Genomic DNA, 25,871 nt, shown 5'->3' with positions numbered 1-25,871 from the left:
TCTAGACCCGGTCCCCTGGCCCCGCGCCCTCCTCCCACTGCGGGGTAGCTGAGAACCCAGCCTGCCCCAAATGGAACCCCAGGCCGGTGGTGGTCCACTCTCCCCCTAGTCAGGTCATTTTCAAAGAGGGTCCTCAAATGCTGGCTCAAAGAGAATCTCACTGTCCTTAGGCTCCCTTAGCGGTTTGTGTTTTCCTTTTAAGCAATGTTTATCTCTCGAGAGGCACCGTTTTGGGGGAAGAGCATTTTGGAGCCGGAAAGGTGCAGAGGCTCCCCTACCTGCAGCTCGGTGCCCCGGGGCCAGCGGCCCAGCCACGCGGCTTCCGTTTGCAAATCTGCGCGTTTCCGAGAGCAGCGTCTCCGCTCGTGCGTGCATGGCCGTGCATGCGTGGCCGGCAGCGCCTGGAAAACTGCGCTGCTGGTAGCAGAGGCTTAACTGCCTGTGCGCTGCACCAGGAAGCCAAGGTCAAAGTGCAGGAGTGGAGGGAGGGGCGGGGCCGCTGGACCAGAGAAGGGTTTTGTAGAGTCACGTCATTTCAACTTTATTATTAAAGAAAATGGCAGATATTTTTCTTTGATGTTATGGCTGACAGACATCAATTTTTTTTTCTAATTCCAGAAAGGTATAAAGAAATATTAACCACTTGGCAATCAGACATCTATCATAATGCTTCTCATTATTCTTTCTCGAGCAGCAAACTCACCTGTTTCTAACAACGCCAGCGTCCCTGTAACAAATTAATATAATTGTATGCTCTCCACAGCCTTTAAAATACGGATGTGTTTCTGCTTATTTTTCTAAAAATATGAGCGCAACCTTAATGGCAATAAATAGGAAGTAATGTGAATGCTTCTCTTAAACAGATTTCCACTTAATCATTGACCAGACTGATTACAAATATTTAACAGAAAAATGGGAAATTTTAATTGCATTTGTTTTTATATTTGCACAATAGCAATAATACCTTACTGTCAACCATCCACAGATCTGAGCTGATTAATGTTCGGAGCAGCCCCCAGTATTTTTCATGGAAAATTAAGGGGGGAACAAGGTCAAATCATTTTCATTTTCAAAAAGGCAGATGCTGAAACCATGACAATAACTTAATTTTTTTTAATTATTATTTTTGTGGGGTTTTTTCTCACCTAACATTATCATTGACTTGGGAGCTAGAGTTTGGTTGCCCAGAGTAATTATGTGGCTTGAGAAACTCTACAATGAGAACACTGCCCCGAAACAACTATTTGAAAACTCGGTCTCTTGACTCGAATGTTCAAATTCCTCCTTAAACGTAACAGTGTTTGTTTGAATGCTGAAACAAGCAACAGAGCAGCAAACAGGAGACGTGTCTGGCAGAATATTTATCTGAGGCGTAAAGCTACCCTCTTCTCTCCTCCCCCTCACCGCCCTCACTGAGACTGTTGGGAGCAAAGAGGCCAGCATATTTTTATTTCTTTAGGAGCCTTTAATAACCCCTGAATTTATGTTGAAAAATTATAGACTTAAGAAAAGATGAGGGATAGTACCATGAAGATGCATTTACACTTGAACTCAACAATTAATATTTTGGCATATTTATTTCCCTTTCCCTCGCCCTATTTCTATTTAACTCTGCAATCTAAATTTTTGAAAGTATGTTGCACCCATGATGATGTCTACCCTATTATTTCAATATCTGTCTTCTAATTAAAGAACAATCTTGTCCATAAATATAATGCGTTATCATATCTAAGACACTTAGTACTGATAAAGAATCACTCATCGCTTTGGCTATCACATTTAGTCTCCTTTAATTTAGATTTTTTTTTTGATCTTCCAAGACACTGACATTTTGGAAGAGTACAGGAACTTGTCTTTTACTATATCTCCCTCCTTGGCTTTGTCGTGATTTTTGTGCAGGTTGAACATTTTCAAGAAGTGGTGTCACGTGCTCCCCACAGCCTGACTTTACAGGGTACACCATTGATCTGTCCCTGCCAGGGTGTTGGTGAATTTAGTCACGTGGCTATGGTATATTTGCCAGATTTCCCTATTGTAAAAATAACTTTTTATTTGTAATTAATAATATTTTCCTCACAAACATTAACTCAATAGATTAAGAATCTATTGATGACCAGAGGGGAGGGAATTTCAGGGGAAAAGGGGAAGGGTTTACAGGAACAAGTATAAAGGACACATGGACAAAAACTGGGGCGGGGGGGATGGAGGGAGGTGGGGAGGGCTGGAGGGGTGGGCTGGGATGGGAGTAAAAGAAAACTGTACTTGAGCAACAATTAAAATAAAAAAAATTTTAAAAAAGAATCTCTTGATGATCACTGCCTGAAACAAATAAGACACTGGGAATTACAAGACGGGGACTCCATTACGACTTCTATTGTTAGGTGGCTGTGGTGTATTACAGCAGAGCCTTCCTCATCATTGTGTGTGTGTCCTTTCTCTGATTATTTTCTGACTTCAGTATCAGGCTGTACGCATGCGTTCTTTGTTGTGTACATTGTGTTATAAACCATTACATTACTCTCACTCTTATTTTTATTTGAAGATTTTATTGAAGTAATCATAATTCATATACAGTTGTAAAGAATAACAGAGAGATCTCAACAGCAACAGTTTGCAAAGTAATGGTGTCATATAACCACCAGGGTATTGACATTGTTAAAGTTCACCCGTCTTCAGGTTTTCCCAAGCTGGCTTTCACTCATTTGTGTGTGTGTACCTCTGTGCACTTTTATCACCGGGGCAGGTCTGTGTGTGTGTACACACCACCACAGGCAAGACACTGGACAGCTCCCACGCCACAGGGGTTTCTTGCTGCCTTTTTGTAACCACACCAACCCCCTCCTACCTCACCCCACTCCCGTCCCTAACCCTCGTTATCTTCCTCCGTTTCTAAAATTGTGTCCTTTCGAAGTGCTCCATAAAGGGCATCACACAACATGCAGTCTGCTGGGATTGTGCTCTTGCACTCAGCAGAATTCCCTTGACCGTACCTCGCCCCAGTCCTGTAGCAGGCGGAAAGAAACATCCGTCGATAGTCTATTCTTCTCACGGCTGAGTGTTTCACGGGGTGGCTTTATCACAGGGCATTTAGCCACTCACCCCCTGAAGGACGTAGGAGTTGTTTCCAATTTGGGGCTTTTACACATACAGCTATTAGATATTCATGCACAGGCTTTCGTGTGGACATTAGTTTTCATTTATTGCAAATAAAGACAAATGAAAAGGCCAGTTGGCTCGGAAGGTCAGTTCCAAGTTCATATGGTGGATGTTTGTTTAGTGTTAGAAGAAAGTGTCAACACATTGTCCCAGGCACCCTTGGCGTCCCACATTCCCACCAGCAGTGCATAAGTCATCGAGTCCTGTCACATCTTTGTCATCATTTTCTGTTGTGACTTTGTTTAAATTTTAGCCCTTCTGACAGGTGTGTGGTGATACCTTAACATGCTCTTAACTTGTGTCTCCTTGAGGAGTGACGTAGAACATATTTTCATGTACTTACTTGACATCCATATGTTGTCTTTAAATGTCTGTTCATGTCTTTTGCCCATTTTTCAACTGGAATTTTAAAAATGTTTTTACTATTGAGTTCAGGGAGTTTTTAAAAAATATTCTAGATATTAGTCCTTTGTTAGATATGTGGTTATTTTCTCTCAGCTGATAACTTGTATTTTTATATTCTTTACATGGACTTTTGTAGAGCAAAAGCTTTTAATTTTGATGAGACCTAATTTATTGATTTTCCTTTTGTTAGTCCTGTTTTTGGTTTCAAGGCTAAGAATTCTTTGCCTAGTGTCCATTCCTGAAGATTTTCTCATGTTTTAATATATTTTTTTTAGTTTTACTCTTCACACTAAAGTCCATGATCCCTTTTGAGCTAACTTCTGTACGAGGTGCGGGCTGGCTAGGGCTGAAGCTTTCTTGCCAACAGATGTCTAGTTGGTCCAGCGCCATTTAATGAAAGGTTATCCTTCCCACACTGAGCTGCCTGGGCACACTTACCAAAAATCATGTGGGCATACTGGTGCGTGTCTGTTTCTGGATCCTCTGCTCTGGTTCCTTGACCTGTGTCTCTCTCTCTCACCAAGACCACACCATGAATTCCTGCGGCTGTATCATCAGCCTTAACACTAGCTGGTGTGGTTCCCGCTACTGTGTTGTGAGATTCCCCCTATGGTGTTGTGAGATTCCCCCCACTGTGTTGTGTGATTCCCCCCACTGTGTTGTGAGATTCCCCCCACTGTGTTATTCTTTCTCAAGACTGTTCCACCTATCACAACCCGCTGATAGTCGTGCCGGTGGCTGTGTCTTCAGCAATCAAGGCTTCCTTTTCTCTGACCCAGGAGTTCTTGGCATCTGTCAAAATCCATGAAAGAGTAGCAAGTGCAATGGTTCCTTCGAGATTCTTCAGACACATTTCCCTTTCTTAGAAAATATGAAATAAATGCTTTGGACGGGCCAATGTTAAAATCGTGTTTTCCACTTTTCATTTAGAAACAGTGGCAGGCTTAGGGCGAGTTGCGAACATCACGTGGTGAGCTCCTGTGCCCCCGCCACAGTTCTCCCAAGGGTCGCTCCAGTTCACGGAGGCACAGCATCGGGCCCGGGCATTGAATACGGGCACCGTGGTGTGTGGAGACTTCAGTGTCATCTCATCACATGGGTAGGTCTGTGCAGTCACCGCTGCAGGCTGGATGCTGAACCACCCATCATCCCGGGAGGTACCTACGGTTCACCCAGGTCAACATTCTCATGACCTTCCCCTGACCACTCGGTCAATTTAGTCTTATAATCCATAGTTTTACTGAAGTGTAATGAGGAATCGATCATTTTTCAAATTTCCCCAGTACTCTTTCTCCATGTAGGTTGTGATTATTCTCAGTTCCAAGCACGATCTAGTTTTCTTAGATACATATTAGTCCCACTCTGGTGTTTTCTCTTCTTCAAGTCTCCAGTGATGCATATTTTAATGATTTTTCCCTATTTGTACAACTGTATATTTTTCCCATATCTGTTTCAGGATTTGACAGTCTGATATTATATGTCTTGTTTGTTATCATGCCTGGAATCACCATTTGTAGGTGCTTAATGCGGATACGGGTATTGTATAATACAGTTCCCCTCTGCTTTCTGACTGTTTCCTAAGAAAATTGCCACCAGCTGATATATTGGTTTCCTTTTTTTGAACGTCTTCCTTCAGTAGCTCTGCATCTCTCCGAAGATGTGCAGATGCGGGCCGGGATATGGGGACTGCTGGCTCACTGCACTTCTTCTGTGGTGTGCGGTCCTTGGGGGAGGGTTGACGGCCTGTCGTCCGCTCATCTCAGCATCCTGTGCTCCTTGAGGAACATTGTTCTGCCCTGTTTGCTACTTCCTTTCCTGTACCCCCAAACCTCTAAAGGATGCTCCCCTCTCCCCGGGGCAGGTTCTCACGAGACTGGCCCCTTGAGTCCTGCTGCCCCTTAAGCTCTTCCCTTTCTATTCCCCAAGGCTGGGCTCTGCCCCTTGAGTCGCCAACACTCTGGTTGCCTGTATCTCCCTCAAAGTGGGACCCCCCTCTCTGGCAGGGAAGTGACCAGTGTACCGCATCACTGAGCATGCTCCACTTAACCCTTAACCTTTACCCCTCACACCTAGAAAGGGCAACTATGGTCATATCCACATTTCATTAACATCTTAGTTCCCTATAGATAGTTACTGTCATAGTTAAGATGACTATTAAAAAGAAATAAATTCAAATGTTATTATGCTGACTTTCAGAATATTTGTAAGTTAGGTGCAAACCAAGACTACAAGGTATTTGTTTCTGACAAAACAAACCAAAAAAAGGGTCTATTTTCTTTCTCTTCTCCACTGAAGGATGGAAAGGATGTATTCCCATTCATGATGGAGAGTTATGTGAATTTAAAAATCACAGTAAATTCTTATTACTATCTCTAGAATAAGGACCAGGATTGGCAGACGGGAGGGTGTGAAACTGTGGGCTCTGCACGGCCCCTGCTGATGAGTGGGTGGAACTCTGGTGCCCGCACCTCAGCACCCCGAGCCCTCCCGCTGCCATTGGCTGAGGGTGGAGCCTGGTTTGCTGTAAATATTTACTGTAATCGAGTTTACAGTAAATAATCACAGTGGCCCTGTCGCCATCTGCAGTGAAATAAGGAACAGTAGTAAAATATTTGTTATGGAGTGATTCCTATGCAGAAAATCAAAGCCCTGGCCAATTTCTGATGTGTACTATAAAAAGAATTCTATAAACTAAGAGCAAGAACATGAGCTGAATCACACACAAAAAGAGAGAGAGAAAGAGAGAGACATGGTGTGTACTGTCAAGCACAACACCCCCCTAGGTATGCTATTATTGGAGCGGGGCATTCAGATGGTGTGTCCTTGGGTCCCAGTCACTTCCTGGAAAGAAAGTTCCCCGGACTTCTCTTACTGTGCACACGACTTCTCATCTGAGGGGTCTATGGCTGTGCCCCTCCCTAAGGAAGGCCACGTGCAAACACAAGGCTCATCTAATTATAGAAAGAAAGATAGTAAATCTATATTCATTTAAGAAGTAGTTACGACAGGCTTTTCTCAAAGCCTTTTCTTGACAATGAAAAATCTCTATCTAAGAGAAATAATTCATGACTACATTAACCTCCCTGTCAGGGGTCTGAAAAATGATGCCTTTTATTGTGCGGGCCAAACTTCTCCAGATCCATGGTGATAATGAGAAAAGGGGTCTGTTGGTTTGGGACATGACCTTTCATTGCCAAAGGCTCCCCGCTTCTGTTAGGATGGAGGTGCTGAAGTTATCAGCCGCAACTGATATTCTCAGAGCTTCGTTTCTGTGGCTGTGAGAAAATATTTCTGCAGAACCACTTTTTAAAAATAGTTGAGTCATGACAAACTATGATTTTATAATTAGAAAATGCAAAAAAAATCAATTGGAAATGGATTTGAATTAATGAGTTCAGTAAAGTGGCTTGATAAAAGATCAATATACAGAAACTAATGACTTACAAAGAAGCAATAGGTATCTAGATAAGGTAACAGAAACAAATGACTTTATTTCTAGGGACAAAGACTCCCATAAAATTCCCAGGAGCAGGCAATTTGAGAAATGTGCAAGACCCACATAAACGCATAAATCATTACAGCATACAAAAGATGTCATATCTTGCTATGTTCATCTATGTATGCAATGTGATCCCAATAATGAGGCTATTTAAAGAAAGTAAAACTGGGCCACTAATCCTACAACAGATGCCTCATGGGACATTCCTTTGGAGAGGGCCCCGCATGAAGCATGGACACCAAGGTGCCAACTAATAGTAGCGTGGGTCCCAAAGGCTGAGACCCAAGTAGAAAAAAAGGTCATGAACAGAGAGCTGAGAAGAGCTTCAGCAGTCTTGTGGGACTGGGAAGAAAAAAAATTGAGTTAGATAGTTGCCAAGGCAGCCAGAACTTGAGGAAACAGAATCCTGGAGGGAAGAAAGCACAGAAAACTGAGCCTGACATCCCATCCTGCTTTGCTTCCCGGGGTACTTACTGCTGGGTAGTAACCTCCGAGGGGCGGGGAAGCCCAGCTGGATGCAGTGGTTAAAAGTGTTCAACAGCCCCGTGATACTGGAGTCCAATTTGGATTTCCATGTGCGCCAAGAAAAAAGGACCATAGCAAACATCCCAGATTCTGGTGGGATCCTAAAGTGCTACACTCCAGAGGTAAGGGAAAATTAAGTATAAACGAGTACTGTCAAAGACAGAAACCCAGATTCCAGTCATCTGAAGCTCGAACCGGATAATGCTGATGAAGTCTCTAGCTACCAGCAAGATGTTCAACTGAAGGCTATTTGGACAAAGCTAACATTACTCAAATCCTCAAGCTGTCTCTAGGATGTTTCACACATACTTCCCAGCAGCCAATCAAGTGTCAACAATTGTATCCAGAAAAGGAGCCGCGAGAAAAAGTAATCAGTAGAAACAGGACTATCACTTATTTAATCCAGGAGTTAGGCAACATACCAACTCAAGACATAAAATACAAATGACAAGGCGGAAAACCAGCAGAGAGCTGGAACCTATAAAAAGGAACCAAATGGAAATTCTGGAAAACATTACAAATGAAATCAGAATTTGATCAATTTCATCAATAAAAACACAATGCATGTTTTTTTTTTAAATAAAAACAGCCCGAGAGTATACTAGTAAACTAAAAAATAAGTCACTAGAAACATCCAGACCACACACACACACACACACAAGGGTGAATGAAAATCACCAGGGTAGGAAATACGACCTTGACGTTATGCCAACATGACATGGGGGCTGTGGACTTGAATTCCTGGCATAAAATCGGGCTCCACAAATGTTCTCCCCTTCCTGGAGAAAGGAGGAGCACAGCTCGACTGGATGCCCCGAGAAACAAGGAGCGGGGCCAGCGTGGGTCTCAGAGGTCGGAGGAGAACAATCATGCAAGTGAAGGCCCGCCACACACATGGATACAATGTACAAATACCATAAACTCCCTGCATGAGGAAAGAATTCAGGCTGGTACTGAGCTCAGAATTCTTCCAGAATTGCTCGCTTCTGCAGGGCTTTGAAAGTGGCAAACTGGCAACGGTTTTGTTGAAGGCTTGAGTGGCCCCAGGCTTGCGAGATTTCCCGAGAGAAAATCTTTCTGAACATGAACTTACAATAAAACAGTACAGACCGTGAGAACACATCACAACGAGACATCTGGTTTTTAAACAGGCACATGAGCACCCCAGAATGGCAAAAACAGTAAATGTTTTAAAAGAATAAAAGTACTCATTTATTGTATTCAGTACTCATCTCAGTACCACATCTCAGGTGAACAGCCTTGCCTGGTTATCTGCACTTTTCTCCTCTTCACCTTGAGACCAGGATAAAGGTTGCCCTTTTGGCAAGGTCCCACCTGGAGGAACCCCGGAGCAGAGCTGAAGCTCACCTGCATGCAACAAGGTCAAGAGCAAGAAATACGCACTTTTATTACAGAAACCCACTGAGGTTGTAGGGCTGTTTCTCACCACAGCATAATCCAAGCCAACGCTGGTTGGTACAATGGAGTGAGAGTTTTGAGGTTAAGACATTTACTAGAAATAATCTAACAGTCCTCGGCTCTTACACACCTAATAAATAGTTCTTAAATAGAAGCCCTGGGTTGATAACATTGTAAGGGGAAATTGGCCCAATCAATACACACGAGAAGTAACAAATCTACGAACATGAAGGGAGGTGTTCACTTGCGTCTCTTAGAACTCTGCAGGTAGTTCTGGAACCTTGTCAGACCTAAGGTCAAAGTCAACCTGAATGTCTTACTCTGGGGAGGAGCTGGGGCCCCGTGGCTGGCCGGCTGCAGGTGACAGCTGGCCTTCATGTGCTGCGTGTGTGACTCAGGCCTCAGTGCCATCGTCTGTGCGGTAGGGAAACGGCCAGGGATGAGCTCATCATGTCGGTGGGCTGCATGCCTGCATTGACACGTGCAGCGAGAAACTCCTGGGACAACACCCGGCACAGTAAAGATTTAAAAATACTAACTGTAGTGTTAGAGTTTGGAGCAAGGACAGGAGCAACTACTACAGTTGCCATTGCTATTATTATCACAGAAGAACCTTATGTGGTGTCAGAACAAGACAGAAAAGACACCACAGTCAAAAGTTTCCTTTATTTCTCCGTTTTCCTGATCAGAACAGAGGGCTCCCTCTGCTTCCTCGGCTGAGCGCCTAAGATCTCCAGGAGCAGCTCTCTCTGCTCCCCCGTGTGTCTTACAAATAGAAACAGACCTTTTTTTCCTGGTGTCTTTTTTTCAATATTCCAGAATACCACACAAGCCAATATAGAGAGCGAGACTCAAAAAGCTTAACTTTTGCACATAGAGCTTTCTTTTTCCGGTAAGGGGGAAAGGTCACTGACAGCTGGGTTTCCCATAGACCATTGGTCTCACTATTCCTGGTGAACACCTAAGGCAACCAGAAAAGTAGCCTGCATCTCATAATTAAACACTAGCCTTTAACAGACCGGGAGGGCTCAGGCTGGCCCTGAAGAGTTATATAGCACGGTTTTGTCTTAAGGGGGATGATTTTTCTACTCCAAACATTTGAAAACACATTAAACCCAATCCACGCAGTGTGGGAGAAAATGTGAACATCTCATTTAACCCCTGGATCTACCTGGGTTGCCACTGAGGCTCGGGGGTGACAGGCTCCCTGTGGTGTGATCACCTGGGCTCTGTCTCTTCACCTCCCCGGTCCACGCACGTGCACTCACTTTCCTCTCTGACCTGCTCAGAACCAGCTGGTGGCAGTCCCACTGCTCCTGTTATACAGGTGACGTTCAAGGGTGATCACCAGCCATGTCCACGTGCCCTCCGCTAAAGGAGGCATTAAGCATTGAAGAAAAGTGTCCATAAGGAAGAGATGAATTGACAAGGAGTGCAGTAAAAGGATGCCGCTTTATTCATAAATTCATTTTATAGAAGATATTCACCTAGTAACATATTCTGTGCTTCTGCACACTGTATTTCTTTTTGTGTTTATTGTTAGTTCCCTGAGAAACTGGGCATTGCTCACCTGGACCGATGGAATTTCATCGGTCCAGCAGCCTGCGATGAAGTCGAGGCACAATAAACATGATAAGATCAGGAGAGCAGGCACGTGCTGGGCAGGTGTTTGACAACTGCAACACTTTTGGGAGTATCTGAGAAAAATGGCTAAAAAGGGCTTTCATCTGAGGGGACCTGTCATTGTTTGCTAGGGTGTTATCTCTCTGAACACCGGTTAGATGCTAGATTTTCCATATTGGTAGATGAACCATCCAAATTCCTGGCGTTTCAGTATAAGCAGTCAACCAGAGAAATGCTACATCTACTGAGGCATGTGACTGGGCTGTGTCACAGCTCTGCAAGGGGATAGGTGTCTCCTTCCCTACCATGTCTCATACATGCACATCATCGGTTCTGATGTCTGCTGTCGCTGGCCACCAGGGCCCCAGCGTCCTTCCTGAAGGCCACTCAGAGCTCTTCCCACGCGGTGCCTGAGCTTCCAGCCGTGCCTGGCAGCCAGGAATGGGCATCCGTTGTTCCCAGCTGGGGACATGGACCTCGATCACTGCCCGAATGTGTTCCCTTGTACGTGGAGAGGAACGGGATGCAAGTGTCTCTGTTTATTCAAATACAAGTTAATGGCTGTGAAATTTCCACTGCTGTAGGTTTGGACTCTAAGATACAAATCCGAGAGGCTGGCCACTTTCTCTCCCTGTTTCGCAAGGGTGCAGTAAGGCAGGGTGTCGGCCTTTTCCGCTCTATGAAGTTACGCTCCCAGACTTAGCACAGAAACAAGCCGTAGTAACAAAAGGGGCGGCTCCCCTAGTTCCCACCTCTATTCTTCTACCTGAACCCTGAATTCAATCTCCCCATCACTATTTTGATTCAGGAGCTAATTTTCGTTTTCTTCTGTCTTTCCTGTTTCTCCTATAGTTCTGTCTTGAGACTCTCACATTTTAATTAGGATATACATTTCTCTCAGACACTTTTAGAACTCCTGCTCCTCATATAGTTTACTGCTTTCTTTCCTTCAATTCTTGAAAAGATGGCTCTGCCCTTGAAAATACTCCTAACTATATAGGTTCTTTTAAGTTCTTTCCCTGTTATTAATTTGGGTCTGTTATCTTAATGTCTTTGTCGTAAGACAGGTATCATCTTTGAACAAATAGAAAACATTTGAACACAGTTCCACATTGATCCATTTTAACCAAATCAAACCTTGCGGAGTGTTCAGCAACACATTTCCACTGGGACTTCCCCTAGTCGCTTTGGAAGCCTCTACTTGGGGAAGAAAGCCGATTCTGATCCATAAATAAGCAAAATGGTAATGATCTGAAGATTAATCTCTTGTGCCACGCTGAGGCAGCACTGTCCCATAGCCAACTCTCCGACGATCTAACAGCCACGCTGAATTTATGGCCGCAAAACTGATCTTCAGGCGAAGTGAAAACAGTCACTTTCATAGAAACACGTATTTCTTGGGGACAAACGAATTCACGCAATAGGATGGATCTAGTTTTCAAGGTGACATTTTTCATCTTCGTTCCAAAGCCTATGAAGAAAACCAAAGGGAGCTTCCTGGAACCGTTCCCAAACCATCCAGAAATGATTTCATGCTGTCTCCTTGGAACAGTGTTTTGGTTCCCCAGCGTCTTAAAAAATAGTCCCGTTATTAAGAAAAATGAGGAGGTAAAGGACTACGTCTACCTGCAGACTTTGCCGGACAGCGTGTCACCTGTAGGGACATAATTAACAACTGGAATGGAACCAGCCAAATTCTTGGTTCCGGGGAAATCCCTAGACCGTAATGTGTTCTGAGATAATTTTGCATCCACATCATCCTGAGAGTTTTATTTTAAGAGTGGCCAAGAGAAATTAGAATTGCAAGGCATTTAAGCACAGGAAGTCCCTTCGGCCTAAAATCCACCCGGAATGTGAACACCGTCCCAATGAGCGGTAGTGACCATCGGTCCACGTGTGATCTCAGGGTTGACTGTGAAAACACAGACGCACAGCGGAGCACTGCCAACTGGGAAAGATCCAAGAAATTCTGGAGATGGATCGTTCTGAGAAGACCTGGGGAATTCTGCTACCCTTTTTATTCCCAGAAACAGTGATGTGTTTTACACCAAATGCAAAACATACCTTACTATTGGATAATGCTTCACAAAAATTTTCTCATAATCTCCTTTTATTCTTATATATAATCTCTTGAAACCTACCAGTAATTTTATTAAAAAGTTTTATCCTCACCCAAGGACATTTTTTCATTGCTTTTAGAGAGAGGGGAAAGGAGAAAAAGAAACATTGATATGAGAGAGAAACATCAATTGGTTACCTCCCATAGAAGCCCAGACCAGGGATTGAACCCGCAACCTGGGTATATGCCCCGACAAGGAACCAACCCCGCAACCTTTCAGTTACAGGACAACGCTCCAACCAACTGCAAGCCAGGGTCTTCTTAGTAACTTTAAAAAGTTATTTTATCGTATGTGTATGCTATGTGTCAAGGTAATTTCTTAAAGCAAGAATATTTCATTTTTGATCAGAAGGGGATGAAGGCGTATGGAACCAAAGAGTGAAGTGTCTGTATTTGGGGGTTTGGTCTTTTCTCTCGGGCTGTTGCCTTCATCTGTTCCTTGTCAGGTAGCTCTTTCCTCCTCCTTAACCACAGTGAGGTTTCCTCTTTGCTTTCTGGCCTTACAATCCAAACCTGCCAATCATGGGCTTGAGTCTCTGACCCCGCATGGAGCGCTCTCCCTCCCTCTACTTCAGGCTTCCGCAAAGACTGGGCATCATCTTTGATCTCCTTGTCCCCCAAGTTCTGGCTTCTCTGCTCGTTGAGTGCTGACAGAACGGGTGGAGGAAGCATCCTCCGGTGGGTTAGCATCGTTGCTGTTCTCCCTTGGGTACCCAAGGTGGCCGTGGGGCCGGTTCTGCCGGGCGGGGCCTGCAAGGACTTCGGGAAGCCCCGAGGCTGGCCGCTGGCCGCACTGACCCTGGTGTCCTGCTGTGAGCCGGGTGTGCTTCAGCCACCGGTCTTGCGCTCCTCTCTGCTGACCTCTGCCAGCATTCAGCCCCATAGTCTATCCAGAACTTTCTTTGTAAAAATACATTTTATTGACTATGCTATTACAGTTGTCTCAATTTTTCCCCGTTTGCCCCCCCCTCCACCCTGTACCCCTATTCCCTCTGGCAACTCCCCCCACCCTAGTTCATGTCCATGGGTTGTACAATAAGTTATTTGGTTTCTCCATTTTCTGTACTATTCTTAACAACCCCCTGTCTATTGTGTACCTACCAATTCGTGCTTCTTAGTCCCCGCACCTCTTACCCCAATCTCTCTCCCTTCCCCCTCCCAACTGATAACCTTCCATAAAATCTCCGTATCTATGATTCTGTTCTGCATCCAGAACTTTCTATGTCTGGGGTCTCCTCTCCAGCCCTCACTCAGCAGGTAGCTCTCTTTCTATCTTCAGAAGCTAGCTGTGAGCAGCAAAAGTTACCATCTCCATTTAAATGGAAATAAATAGACTACAAAACATCCGGCCTGTGACCACTCCCCACATTATCTGCCCTAGGTCCTAGGATCTGTCTTTTATTGTGTAATCACCTATGTACTCACTCCTCAAATTAGTTTCCATATCCAGTCCCCTGGGAGGGTCTAGAGTGACTAAGTGGAGTAGGTCCCTGGCACTCAAATATCTTAAATACATGGTTTGGGAAGAGCAGAGAAATAACTGAGTGACACGGAGGGGCTGGGACAGCATAATGTACAGAGTGCTGCGGAAATACGGAGGAGGGGTGTCAAACGTAAGCCTGGGTCTGCAGGGGTTAGACTGAGAAGGTCCTGTGTGGAACCAATTATGAAGGATTAAGTGTGAGGGAAAGTGGAAGAGCGCAAAAGTGGGCCCTTCGGGGAGCGAAAATAAATGTATTTTCTATTTAGGAAAAAAAGCTAAAAGCTCCCCCATCTCAAAACTGATCCATCTTACCAGTGTGACTTCATCAGAAAAGGTTCTTTGTTTCCCGTTATAAACAGAGACACAGTCTTTCCATCTTTGCTGAAGCAAGTGTTGAGGTTATAACTGGTTCCTTGCCACCCTCCAAAAAAAGTGAGAAAAAAATGAAAGTTATAAAATATCAACAAAGGCCAGTGAAGTAACAAGTAGTTGCCAACTTTCAAGAATGAAAAGGATCATCAAAAGGGTGTGTATTTTCATAAATCTATAGATTTCAAATAAAAATAATGACAGCCATTTTCTTTAAGGTACAGTGCACATGGGGAGATATTTTCTTCACTTTTCAGCCAAGCATGGGTTTAAGAAGACTTTAATAAATATTAAAACATCATGTATCCCCCAGTGATAGCGAACCTACACAGAAGAATTTGGTATACATAAGAAGAGCTGAGTTTGCTGAGGACAAAACAAGATGATTGTACCTACATTTTCCAAGATTATTAATAAAAGCCAAATCCAGTGAGGACTAAATATAATAATTCATTGTCTGTACACAAAACTAGTCTTGCCTGCATCTTACAATAAAGTAACACAGAACTGGTTCAGTGCTATTTTTAATTCTGCTGTATGATTCCGACTGATGGCTTGATTTCTGTGTATGTGATGAAAAATTGTTCACTGCTTTTAATATAGCCTATTTGGGGTCATTTCACTTTCATCTTATTATCATAAGGTCTACCTTTAGTGAAAGTAATACAATTTGACTTTAATCATGTATCCAATAAGTATTTATTAAAGGTCTGCTCTGTAATGACCCCTTCGGGTTCAAGGGGATGTAGCTGTACTCTCCCCAGAGTTTGGTGAAATAAGGGGTGGAGCTATTCACTCTTGAGTCTGTTTCTATTTTGCTGTATTTCTGATCAGCCTTTTCCCCACAGTCAATAAACCCATTAGTTTCATGATTCACTCATTCAGTTTACTCTCTCTTCTGCATTTGTCTCGTTACTTCCAGGTATCTTTGCATTTTTCTTTTGGACGGTATTGAATTTCTTCATTTAACTAATCCCACACCTAATGAAAATGTTATGTGGGTTTCTGTCCTAGAGAAAAAGTCATTTACCTGAGTTAAGAATTTGATCATAGCTGCAAGCGATTTAGAAAAAAATATCTTAATGAAAAACCACTTCCATCACAAAGAGAGAAACATAGCAAACCTTGTTGCATATTTTATGCCTTTGTTTCTCCATTAAGAAGTTTAATTATTCACACACTACATGTGCACTAAGATAGAAGTTTGAAAGATAAAGCAAAAAACAAAGTCTAGGGAAAATAAACAGTTAAAATTCAATGGGTTCAGCTTATTGAATTTGTATTTAATCTCATTTCTGTAAGAAAAGTAACATGGAAAAGCAAAAGATTAGAAGATAATTCAGAGAAAATCACTAGTTAAATAATGATTGGGACAAAATTAATGAACAGACCATAAAAAATTAAAGGACTTTAACACAGAGAATTTGCCCACGAGAGACCAAATAAAAGGCATAGCTATAATGATTTGAAGGGCGAATCAGAAACAGATTAAAAGCCAAAACCTTTTATAACACTCAGACAAATTCAACTGTTCTGCAGCAAAACTGTTAGATCCAGTATGCGGATTAGAAAGGTTAATAGTGTCGAGATGAAGGTTGCGGGCTGATCTAATGGAACTGCAAGTGACAGATCGCGCTGAGGACAGAATGCTGATTGTGTCTCGGAGTTCACTCCGGGGACCCGGGACATCCTGGGCTCTTCACGGGAGGTCACTCTTACTGCCCTGGACGGGCCTTCCCAGCTCCGCCCTTGCTGCCCTCCTCCATCTGGCCTGATTCTCCAACTCACACACACACACACACACACACACACTCACACACTCACAAATACCCCCATACCAGCATGCACACTCATCCTCACATACTGTCACACATTCTCCCAAATACCGTCACAGTCACATATACTGATACCCACTGACACACCATTCACACACGGATCACACATAGAGACACACTGATTACACACTCACACAGACACACTCACATGTACAAACACCCTCACCTTCCTCCAGCTGGCCCTGCAGGTCCCGGATCAGAGTCCTTCTGTGCTTCTGACCTTGGCCATCACTCCCCACTCGGTACCTGGCTAAGCCCTCGGGAGCACCGCACACCAGCCCCACCCGCCTGCCCACCTAGACTGGAAGATGACCGAGAACAGGAACTGTGTGTTTTCATCAAACCTCCTCCTGGCACATTGCCTGGCTCAGAGCCATGCAGATGAGACGCTAATTGAATGTGCTTTTACTGATGAATTCAAGTTGAATGAACGTTTAATTGGGAGTCCTGAGAAATATGCAAAACACGAAAGTGCACGAAGACAAAGCAGAGTCGTGGCGTCCCCTGGATGAGTCAGGCCTTTCTACAGACACTGTAAACCGGCCTGCGGTTTGGATTTGTTGTTAGGAAAGCTTTCAACACTTTTATAAGCCTTCTAAATCAAACTCATAGATATCTAACGGAAATTGTTTTCAGTAGATGCTGTTGTTGCCCCTGTACATTTCTTCTGTGGAGGCTGGCCGTCCCTGAGGCCCTCAGCAAGTGTCCATTTACTCAACCAGGGCCCTGCTTGCAGGGGGGGCGGGGAGACGGTCACCACCTTGGTTTCTGAGCAAATGGCCAAGCAGCCCCGCCCAGCCTCTGACTCCAACTGTGGGAGGGACCAAGCTCACAGGAGAGTCTACGTGTCCTTGACTCGGGTAGACGGTGCACCTCCCACTATGGAGAGCGTGGCCCCTACAAAATGCAAAATAGTCCGTCGAGAAAGAAAACACCCTTGGCGATCAGAACCCTGTCTTCATTGGAATAGTACCCTGTGGGAGGCTGCGTGCTCTTTCTCTTGATTTTCTGACAATATTTGAGGGCCTCGATAGACCTGAAAATGAACGACAAACCGGCCCTGACATGCCATTGGCCAAACCTAGTTTGGATGCTGAGGCAGCGTGACTGGCGCCGGAGCAAATGTCCCCAAGGCTCAGCGGTGTTGGCCGTGCCGCAGAGCGGTTGGCATTTAGTCCACGGAGTCGAGAACCTGTCACACGTGGCTTTTCATGGGGAGTTTAAAATGCCAAGCCAAAGGTTGGCGTGTCATCCGCGGAGAGCAAAGAAAAGATTGGAAGGAAGTCTTATTAAACTGTTTTGGTGTAGATTTGTGCTTTGTGGAAAAGTCTGACATTCATCTGGACAGGTGTCCGTGGGGAGAGTTCTTAATTTCATGGAGGGGTTTGGGGGAGCTTGGCTCAAAATTTTCAACCTCGTATCCTTTTTGAGATCTCTGCATGTTCAAAATAGCTAGAAAGCCTGGGTCCCAGTGTGGTCCTGGTGCTGACCAGTGGTAAGGGTATGCTGCGGGACCCAGGTAGGAGTCCGACCCTTGCTCGCCTCACCTGCACAAGGCTTACATTAGAATCTAACTGACTCATGTCTGTGAGAATGTTCGATACTACAAGCCTCTGTAGAGGTCAGACATTCTTTTTTTTTTAAAGATTTTATTTATTTTTATTTTTAGAGAGGGAAGGGAGGGAGATAGAGAGAAACATCAATGTGTGGTTGCTGGGGGTCATGGCCTGCAACCCAGGCATGTACCCTGACTGGGAATCGAACCTGTGACACTTTGGTTCACAGCTCACGCTCAATCCACTGAGCTACGCCAGCCAGGGCTAAGGTCAGACATTCTAATGTCTCCAGCGAAGAAAAAACTTGAGAACATAAAGAAGTTGAGAAGCGACCCTGGCCGGGTAGTTTAGTTGGTTAGAGCGTCGTCCTGATACGCCAAGGTTGCGGGTTCAGTCCCCCATCAGGACACATACAAGAAGCAGCCGATGAATGCGCTAATAAGTGGGACAGCAAACTGATGTCTCCCTTTCTTTCTCCCCAAACAAAATCAATCAATAAATAATTAAAAATATATTTAAAAATATAGAAGTTGAGAATTTACAGGAGTAAAAAAAGGGATTATCTAATCAGTATCTTAGATCATTGGCATTTGCTAAAGAGGAATAATACTTTTAGTAGCCTATCCCAAAAATTTTTCAAGTAAGGGAAAAGAAAACTGTCACATTCTTCTGCTGACCTCTGACCCGTTGACATTCAGACAGACTTCGAGCCAGACCTTCAACCCGCACGAGTCTGTCACATTTAGCAAAACCTCCCCTTGCTTAATCTAGTCTGACATTTTCAACTATTAATTACATATGTCCTCTTATATTTAACTAATTTTTCTAAGGAATTTCCCTTCAAAAATCAAATCACTCTAAAGTATACCACATAGTAAGCAAATATCCCATTTGTTATTTTTTTTTGTAAATAAGTTGAAGCACATTGGAATACTTTAAAGTCACCTTAAAATATAATGTCAGGCTATGGGAAATAGTTGTGGGGTTTTGTTTTTTTTTTTTTACCTCTTGAATATAGCTCTTTGGCTTACCCGGGGTAGATTTTTACTGTCACTAAGCCCCCGGGACAACGGTCCAGGAGGCTCCCCCTCCCCCGGCCCCCGTGCAGCGCGGCCTGACTCTGCCCACGTGTCCCTTTCAGAGCTGGAGGCCGAGGAGTGGTGCAAGCACCTGTGCATGGAGTGCCTCGGGACGCGGCTGAACGACATCAGCCTCGGGGAGCCTGACCTCCTGGCGGCGGGCGTGCAGCGGGAACAGAACGGTAAGTGACCGTGGCCTTCCACCACTGTGGAGTCCGCTCACTGTCGTGGAGCTGTAACACTGAAAAGGAGCCCAGAAATGTTTCAGATCAGTCGTTTTTCAAGGAAAGCGGACCGATCGAGCTGAGCTAAGAGACTTTCTCAGGATCTCACAGCAACTGGCGTCTCCTGACTTCTCCCTTCGAGACACCGCTGTTTATCTAAATAAATAACGAATACATTAACTCACCATAGATAAGGTGTTGAATGTACAACATTCTTACATTTTCTTCCCTGAGAGTTGTTGACTGTTAGAGTCTATATCAACATATTTGGCTTATGTCATTGATCAAGTGATTTTAGGGAATTTGGCAGATACAAAGTCTTGGCTTACAATGCCACAACAAAATACCATAGACCGGGCGGCGTGAGCAACAAGAATTAATTTCTCACAGTTCCGGAGGCTCGAAGTCCAAGGTTAAGGTGCCAGCAGGGTTGCCCTTTTCTGGGTTATGATAATCACCTCCTTGCTGTGATCTCGTGTGCCACAGACAGACAGAGAGAGCTCTCGGGTTTCTTCTCACAAGGGCACTAATCCCATTACAATGGCCCCACGCTTATGGCCTTATCTAACTTTATTTCCAGAGACTCCATTTTCCTGTACTATCACTTCAAAGGGCTAGAGCGTCAGGATGTGAATTTGGGTTGGGGTGGAGTGGGTGGGGCACAACTCAGCCCAGAGCAAGCATCGTTAGTACGGTACCGTGGCTGACATCTCAGGGTGTAATGAAGTTGAGTTTCACGTGACACCCAGAATTTACTCCTGAGTTTACTTCCTACACTGTTCTGTAGCTTCACAGGCATCTGTGGCATCTCCCAAGAACTTGCACTGCAGGTTCTTGACTAGCAGCTGTCAATAATGACATCACAGCAATGTAATGAGCTCCTCTTTCTCCATTTAAAAAAAATTTCCCTCACCACCGATGATCTTGTGGGATGAAAATGGAAACATTTCAACGTTGCTGAATTTGGATGGCCAGTGCTGGAAAAGGGTGACAGGGATTGGCAAAGCTTGACACTGTTATCAGAGAGACATCCGGGAATGACGCATGGTTTTTCTCTTAGACAGAACAGGTAGCAGGCAGGCATCACGGTGACACTTGCTGGTGATGATCCGGTCACGACTAATAATGTCCTAGTAACCATCACTGTCTCGCAGTCCATTAAAAAGCAGTATTTGCTGTTTGTTGCTAAGCTGAAAAGCAAGTTGTCCACACTAGTGGGTCACGAACACCTACAGGCACAAAACACGGCCAGTGCTGGTAGTTCTCAGAGGGTCACGAAGGCAGTTCCGTGGCTGCTATCCTTGCTTCCTTTTCCTATCTCAGCATCTCATCCACGCGCTCAGATCCCAGCCCTCTCTGCAGCAAGCCCAGAACCACACTGTTCGATATGCCGTTCACTTCCAGAAAGAAAGGGGAAAAACTGTGGCCGCTAACATTTGTCAAGTTCAACAGAAAAGAAATTCGAAGAAAGCCACTAAATTAGGCCTCCGAGAGGAAGTCTTATTGTGTGGCCACTCGGGGTGAACTGTGTGTGCTTTTATTTTAATTGGGGGGTTGTATATGGTTTCCATGCAAGTGGATAATGCAATCCTTTGACTTATCATTTTTATATCTAACTTGGTGATCAAGTAATTTGTCTAGTATGGAAAGGGAAATTTTTAATAAATTTTTGTAGGATAGGACAAACATGGAATTCAATGCCAGACCTACATCTAAAAAAAAAATAAAGCACTAGCCAGTGCAGCCTGAAAAGTCATCTTCAGGCCTCAAGAGAAATGCAGGCTCCTCCCCACAGACGAGACACGACCATCTAGTTGTGGTTTTCTCATTTCAGCGTGGAAATGAACTAATACTCGCTCTCGGGGCTGTCATGATGGTGAAATGAGACCGTGTAACACAGAGACGCACTCTCGTGCTTAGCTCAACTAAAGAAACACGAGGGTCTTTAAACATAAGTAAAAACAAAGAAATCAAAAAATAATTCTTGAAGATACTTGAGAGAAGATCTGAAATTATAAAGCTGCCCTTTTTTAACTTCCAGTCGTCATTCTAGAAGCTTCAAGCATGACATCTCTTAAAAACCCTTCACTCCCTACTACATGCTTGAAGTCATCAACATGTACAAATTGGAATAAATCCTTTATGAACTGTTTGTCATTAGATTTTTTCCCTTAAGGCATTTTGGTTAAAATATATAACTCACTTTTCATCAGAAATATTACTTTACTATTTTACTAATGATGTGCTAGGGCTCCCTTTGAGATTTCTCCTGAGCAATGAGGTGCACACATGTGCAGACGTGAGGTGACAAATGACACGATGGTGGCTTGTGTCCTCCCGTGCTGTCCTATCACCGAGGAGAGATTCACTGCTCTGCCGTGGCCACTGCCCTGTTTTGACGTTCAAACTGCTGTTTTTCTTCGGCTGTGTGTCTGACTCTTCAGACAGCTCGGTCTCGAGACTAGCTGAGAATGAGCAATTGTGCAGATAATGTTTAAAGGGGTAATGCGTGTTGCTGAGATACAAGTAGTCATTGATTAATTTTTTGCTGTAATCATTTTTTTCTAATGTTGTCGGTCACTTTTATATTAACTCGGACTCTCATGTGGCGCAGGGAAAAAGTAAGCAAACACGTGCACACTCACACACACTCACACACACACACAGACTGAGTCTTAGTCTCAGGTGACACTGCCACAAGAAAGTGTATATTAAATACATGTTTTGAACTTTAAAGTCCTACAACCTCCAGGATCTTCCCATCTTTTAGTAATGTTTAAGACAGCCTACAGTGTCCTTAGAATGTATTAATGTATGGTGCTCCAATCACAGTTATTTATAGAGGATTCCCAAGACCTAGTAACGATTCTAGAGAGCAGATGCTGCCTGTTCAATGTTAACAGGGGAAGCAGCGTCACAACCAGGGAGCGCCTTACCGGCAGGGCGTCCCTGCAGTGGTAGTGAGAAGTGGACCCGGAGCCTCGGTCCAGCTCGGAGCTGCTGCCCGAGAGCGGGGTCTGGAAGAAAGCGGACAGACAGCCGTCTGGTTCACGCAGCATCAGGGCTGAGCGTCTGGTGTTGTCCAGGACCCAGCGTCCCTGCCTATGCACGAACTAGACTTGGCAGGAATTCCAACTTTTAGCCTAAAAACAATTACAGCCTTTCTTCAGAACCAAATCAGTATTCCAGCATTGTTTCTCGATTATTTACCTGGGTTGTCGTAGCAACCGTGCTCCTTGCCTTCCCCTCAGACACCCTTGCATTTATTCACTCATTCATTCACCTATCGAACACTTTTGAGGCTATCTTATGCAATAACTGAGTTGAGAAAGTGTAGAATTATGCAGGATACAGTCATTAGTTTTAAGCAGCTCAGAGTAGTGAGGGAGACGAATCTGTAAATGAAGTGTATCACTGTTCTGTGAAATAATGCTGTGTCACTGGTCCCCCGACACCTCAGCAGCACGGAGCTGGGCGCATGACTTCACACTCTGTCTGTGCACGGGCCGGGCTCTGCTGATGCGGGCTTCAGTGCCACCCGGCTGGCGTCAAGCCGCAGAGGGTGCTCATGTGTCCCGCGTGCCTCATCCTCCCGACACTAATAACTGCCCAAAGCATAGTTTCCAAAAAACAGTATGGCAAGAGAGTAAGCCCAAACTTGCAACACAGTGGTAACCCTCTGCATGTGGCCTGTCCACGGACATTTCATTGGTCAAAGCAGATCCCGTGGCCGAGCCTCAGGTCGAGGGGCGCGGAGGCCACGCCACCTGTGAGGGTGGAACCTGTGACCTACTGTGGAGAAGTGGAGAATAATACAGAAACAGGCCTGATCCACCGTGTGAGGTGTAATGAAATACAGACTGAGATGGAAATACAGGCACTTTGTGTCCATGTGATCCACTCTGATCAGAGCAACCTAACTTCTGGGGTCTTTAAACTATGTTTTATTCCCCCCAAAGAAGCTCTCTCCATCAGGCAGGTCAGAAATTCTGAACGCCCATCAGGAGTTGCAGCAAATATGAGCAGGACTTGGCTCCGCTGGAAAGTGTCCAGTTAATGAGAAAACAAGGACAGCAGCAGTAACAATAGTCCTCTCGCTATTTTAAACACCTTTGGAAAAACATAGTTTTCCAAAAATGATCGGGGTAAACCGGAGTCACTCTTATACACGTTCTTTATAAACAGGAACAAAAGAGTTTTCCAGGCTTTTTACTTGTCATTCATAGGATAACAGTGAGCAAAACCAACTTTTTCTCAGGAAAAGAACCTGTGCATACCTGTGCTTCAGCTTCTAGTAGTCCCCAGGTGAGTTCCAGAAAAGACCACTAGGACCACAGCGTGCTCTCTGAAGTGAAGGAGCCGCTGGGGGGATGTAGTACTCCATAACACTGCTGTGGGTTAAATTGTGTTCCCCCCCAAAGACCTGCCAAAATCCTAACCCTCAGCACCTCAGAACACGACCTTGTTGGGAACAGGGCCTTTACAGAGACGACCAAGTTTCAGTGAGGTCATGAGAATGAGCCCCAATCCAATAGGACATGCCCTATTTCCTAGTAAAGTGAGCTTTATCAGGGGGGGAGTTTCGGACACAGGAAGGATGAGGTGAAGAGCACCCGGCCACATGAGAGGGGTGAGGTGTCCTAGGCCACGGGCCGCTGGCAGATGCAGAGGATGGAAGAGACCAGGAAGTTTCTCCCTCTGGAGACTTCTAGAGAGCCCGGCCCCACCAGCACCTTGATTTGGGACCCCTGGCACCTAGAACCAGGAGGTACTAAATTTCTGTTGTTTTAAGGCACCCAGTTTTTACAATACAACATGCATTTATGAAAACAGCCCTCAAACCCCTAGGTCTAGAAGGGGACTTTCTCAACCCTGATGGAGGACATCAATGAAAAATGCCATTCTACAAATATCATCCCTGAAGGTGAAATACTGAACGCTACCCTCATATGACTGGAGATAAGTAAAAACATCCTCTCTCACCACTTCTATTCAGATTCTGTTCTACTTAAGGTCCTAATTTGTATCATATGACCAGAAAAAAATAATAAAATTAGGAGAAATAATAATAAGCTAAGATTGTGTACCTGGAAAATCATAAGGAATTTATAAGAAAGCAACTACAACTAAGTAAATTCAGGGATATTGTAGAATAAGAAGTTAATATGCAAAAATTTATACATATGTAGGTTATATATTATAATCTATATATTTACACACATTAGCAATAAATAAAAACACACACACACTTGCAAAATGAAATATAAAAACATCACGTATAACATCATCAAAAAGTCACTTCCTCAGAGATAAAATTGGCAAAGTATATAACCCTATCTCAACCCTGGAAACTAATTATCACTAAGAGAAGCTAAGAGAGATCTAAACAAATGAAGCCGTAAACCAGGTTCACAGTTGCAATATTCAATATTTCTTTCCATTCAATATAAAGAAACAGTGACTCCACTACCCAGAAAATGGCTGAAGAGCTCATTGTCCTTTTTTCTTCTGTTGGTTTCCACTCACCGGATGGCGGTTTTGCTTCCTGCCAGAAACCCCGTCTTCTGAGACCCTCTGCTTCCTGCGACAGCAGCGTACCCCACTTCCCTCCGCTGCCAGGCTCCGCAGCACCACTATTTGTGATCTATGCAAAGTCCCAGCAGCTGAGAAGGGAAGGTGCTGACCCTTCCTGGGGCTGATGACCCAGTCGGTCTCCCGCCTGTAGCCTGGGCTTCCCTGTTCCTTTCCCCGAGTCATTTCTCCCGGGTGTCCTACCCTTTCTCGCCAGACCCTGTCCAATTCAATTCCACTGACCCTTGCCTAGTAGTTCCCCCGAGACCATTCTTGTGGTTGTGACTCTAACCCTGTGTCCCAGCCTTGGGGGACACGGTCTATTCCATTGGATCACGTAATGCAGCTCGGGTGTGAAAATGTTCTTGTAGGTGTAACTGCAGATTCAGTAATAGTAAGCATCCCTGTGGGACATTGCTTTTATAAATATTTGACCTTGTTACTGTTTTGGCCATTTAAAATAAAATTATGATTTCTCCTAGATGAGCCACAATATGAACCTAAGTTTTACTGAAATGCCATTTTGTGGACAATTCTATAGTTTACATGTGTGAATATGTTTTGATCTAGTGTATTTTACCCTTCAAAAACATATTTATTCACCCATTCAACAGTCTTCACAACACTTCATATTACTAGAACTGTAATTTATGTTCTAGAATATTATCTTTGTTTGAGAACTATTTCTTTTCTAGTTTGTTTTAGATACATGGATCCATGTTGTCTGGTGCTCCTTAGCAGTGTTTTCTATTGTTGTTGTTGATTATCTGAAAAGAAACTGGTTGGGGCATGCACATCTCGATGAGCTGGAAACCGTCAGACGCCTCCTTTTTTTCTGCACCTCCCTTCCTTCTTTGGTCCCATTGGCATACCTTGCCAAATAGTCATGAGTTCACAGAGACAAGTTTAATTCATTTGAGCAGAGATAAGAGAATAGTTTTGAATGAAATGTGCCGGTTTGTTCTCCTGGAACAAAGCATCCCTTTTCAGAAGCATTCTTCATGGGTT

At 44.2% G+C, this 25,871-nt stretch overlaps 1 protein-coding gene across 1 annotated transcript in view; it reads left to right on the top strand.

Moving 5' to 3' along the window:
- The window catches only part of DOK6 (docking protein 6), a 248,658-nt gene that overhangs the window by 123,553 nt on the left and 99,234 nt on the right, over nt 1-25,871 (top strand). Inside the window, exon 4 of the mRNA XM_028524496.2 lies at nt 19,131-19,250. Coding sequence (XP_028380297.1) covers nt 19,131-19,250 — 120 coding nt within the window. The remainder of the gene's footprint in view (nt 1-19,130; nt 19,251-25,871) is intronic.

Source organism: Phyllostomus discolor, chromosome 9, assembly GCF_004126475.2.
Source record: "Phyllostomus discolor isolate MPI-MPIP mPhyDis1 chromosome 9, mPhyDis1.pri.v3, whole genome shotgun sequence".
NCBI classification, from domain to species: domain Eukaryota; kingdom Metazoa; phylum Chordata; class Mammalia; order Chiroptera; family Phyllostomidae; genus Phyllostomus; species Phyllostomus discolor.
Note: the sequence above shows the minus strand (reverse complement) of the source record. Positions and strands in the feature narration are given on the sequence as shown.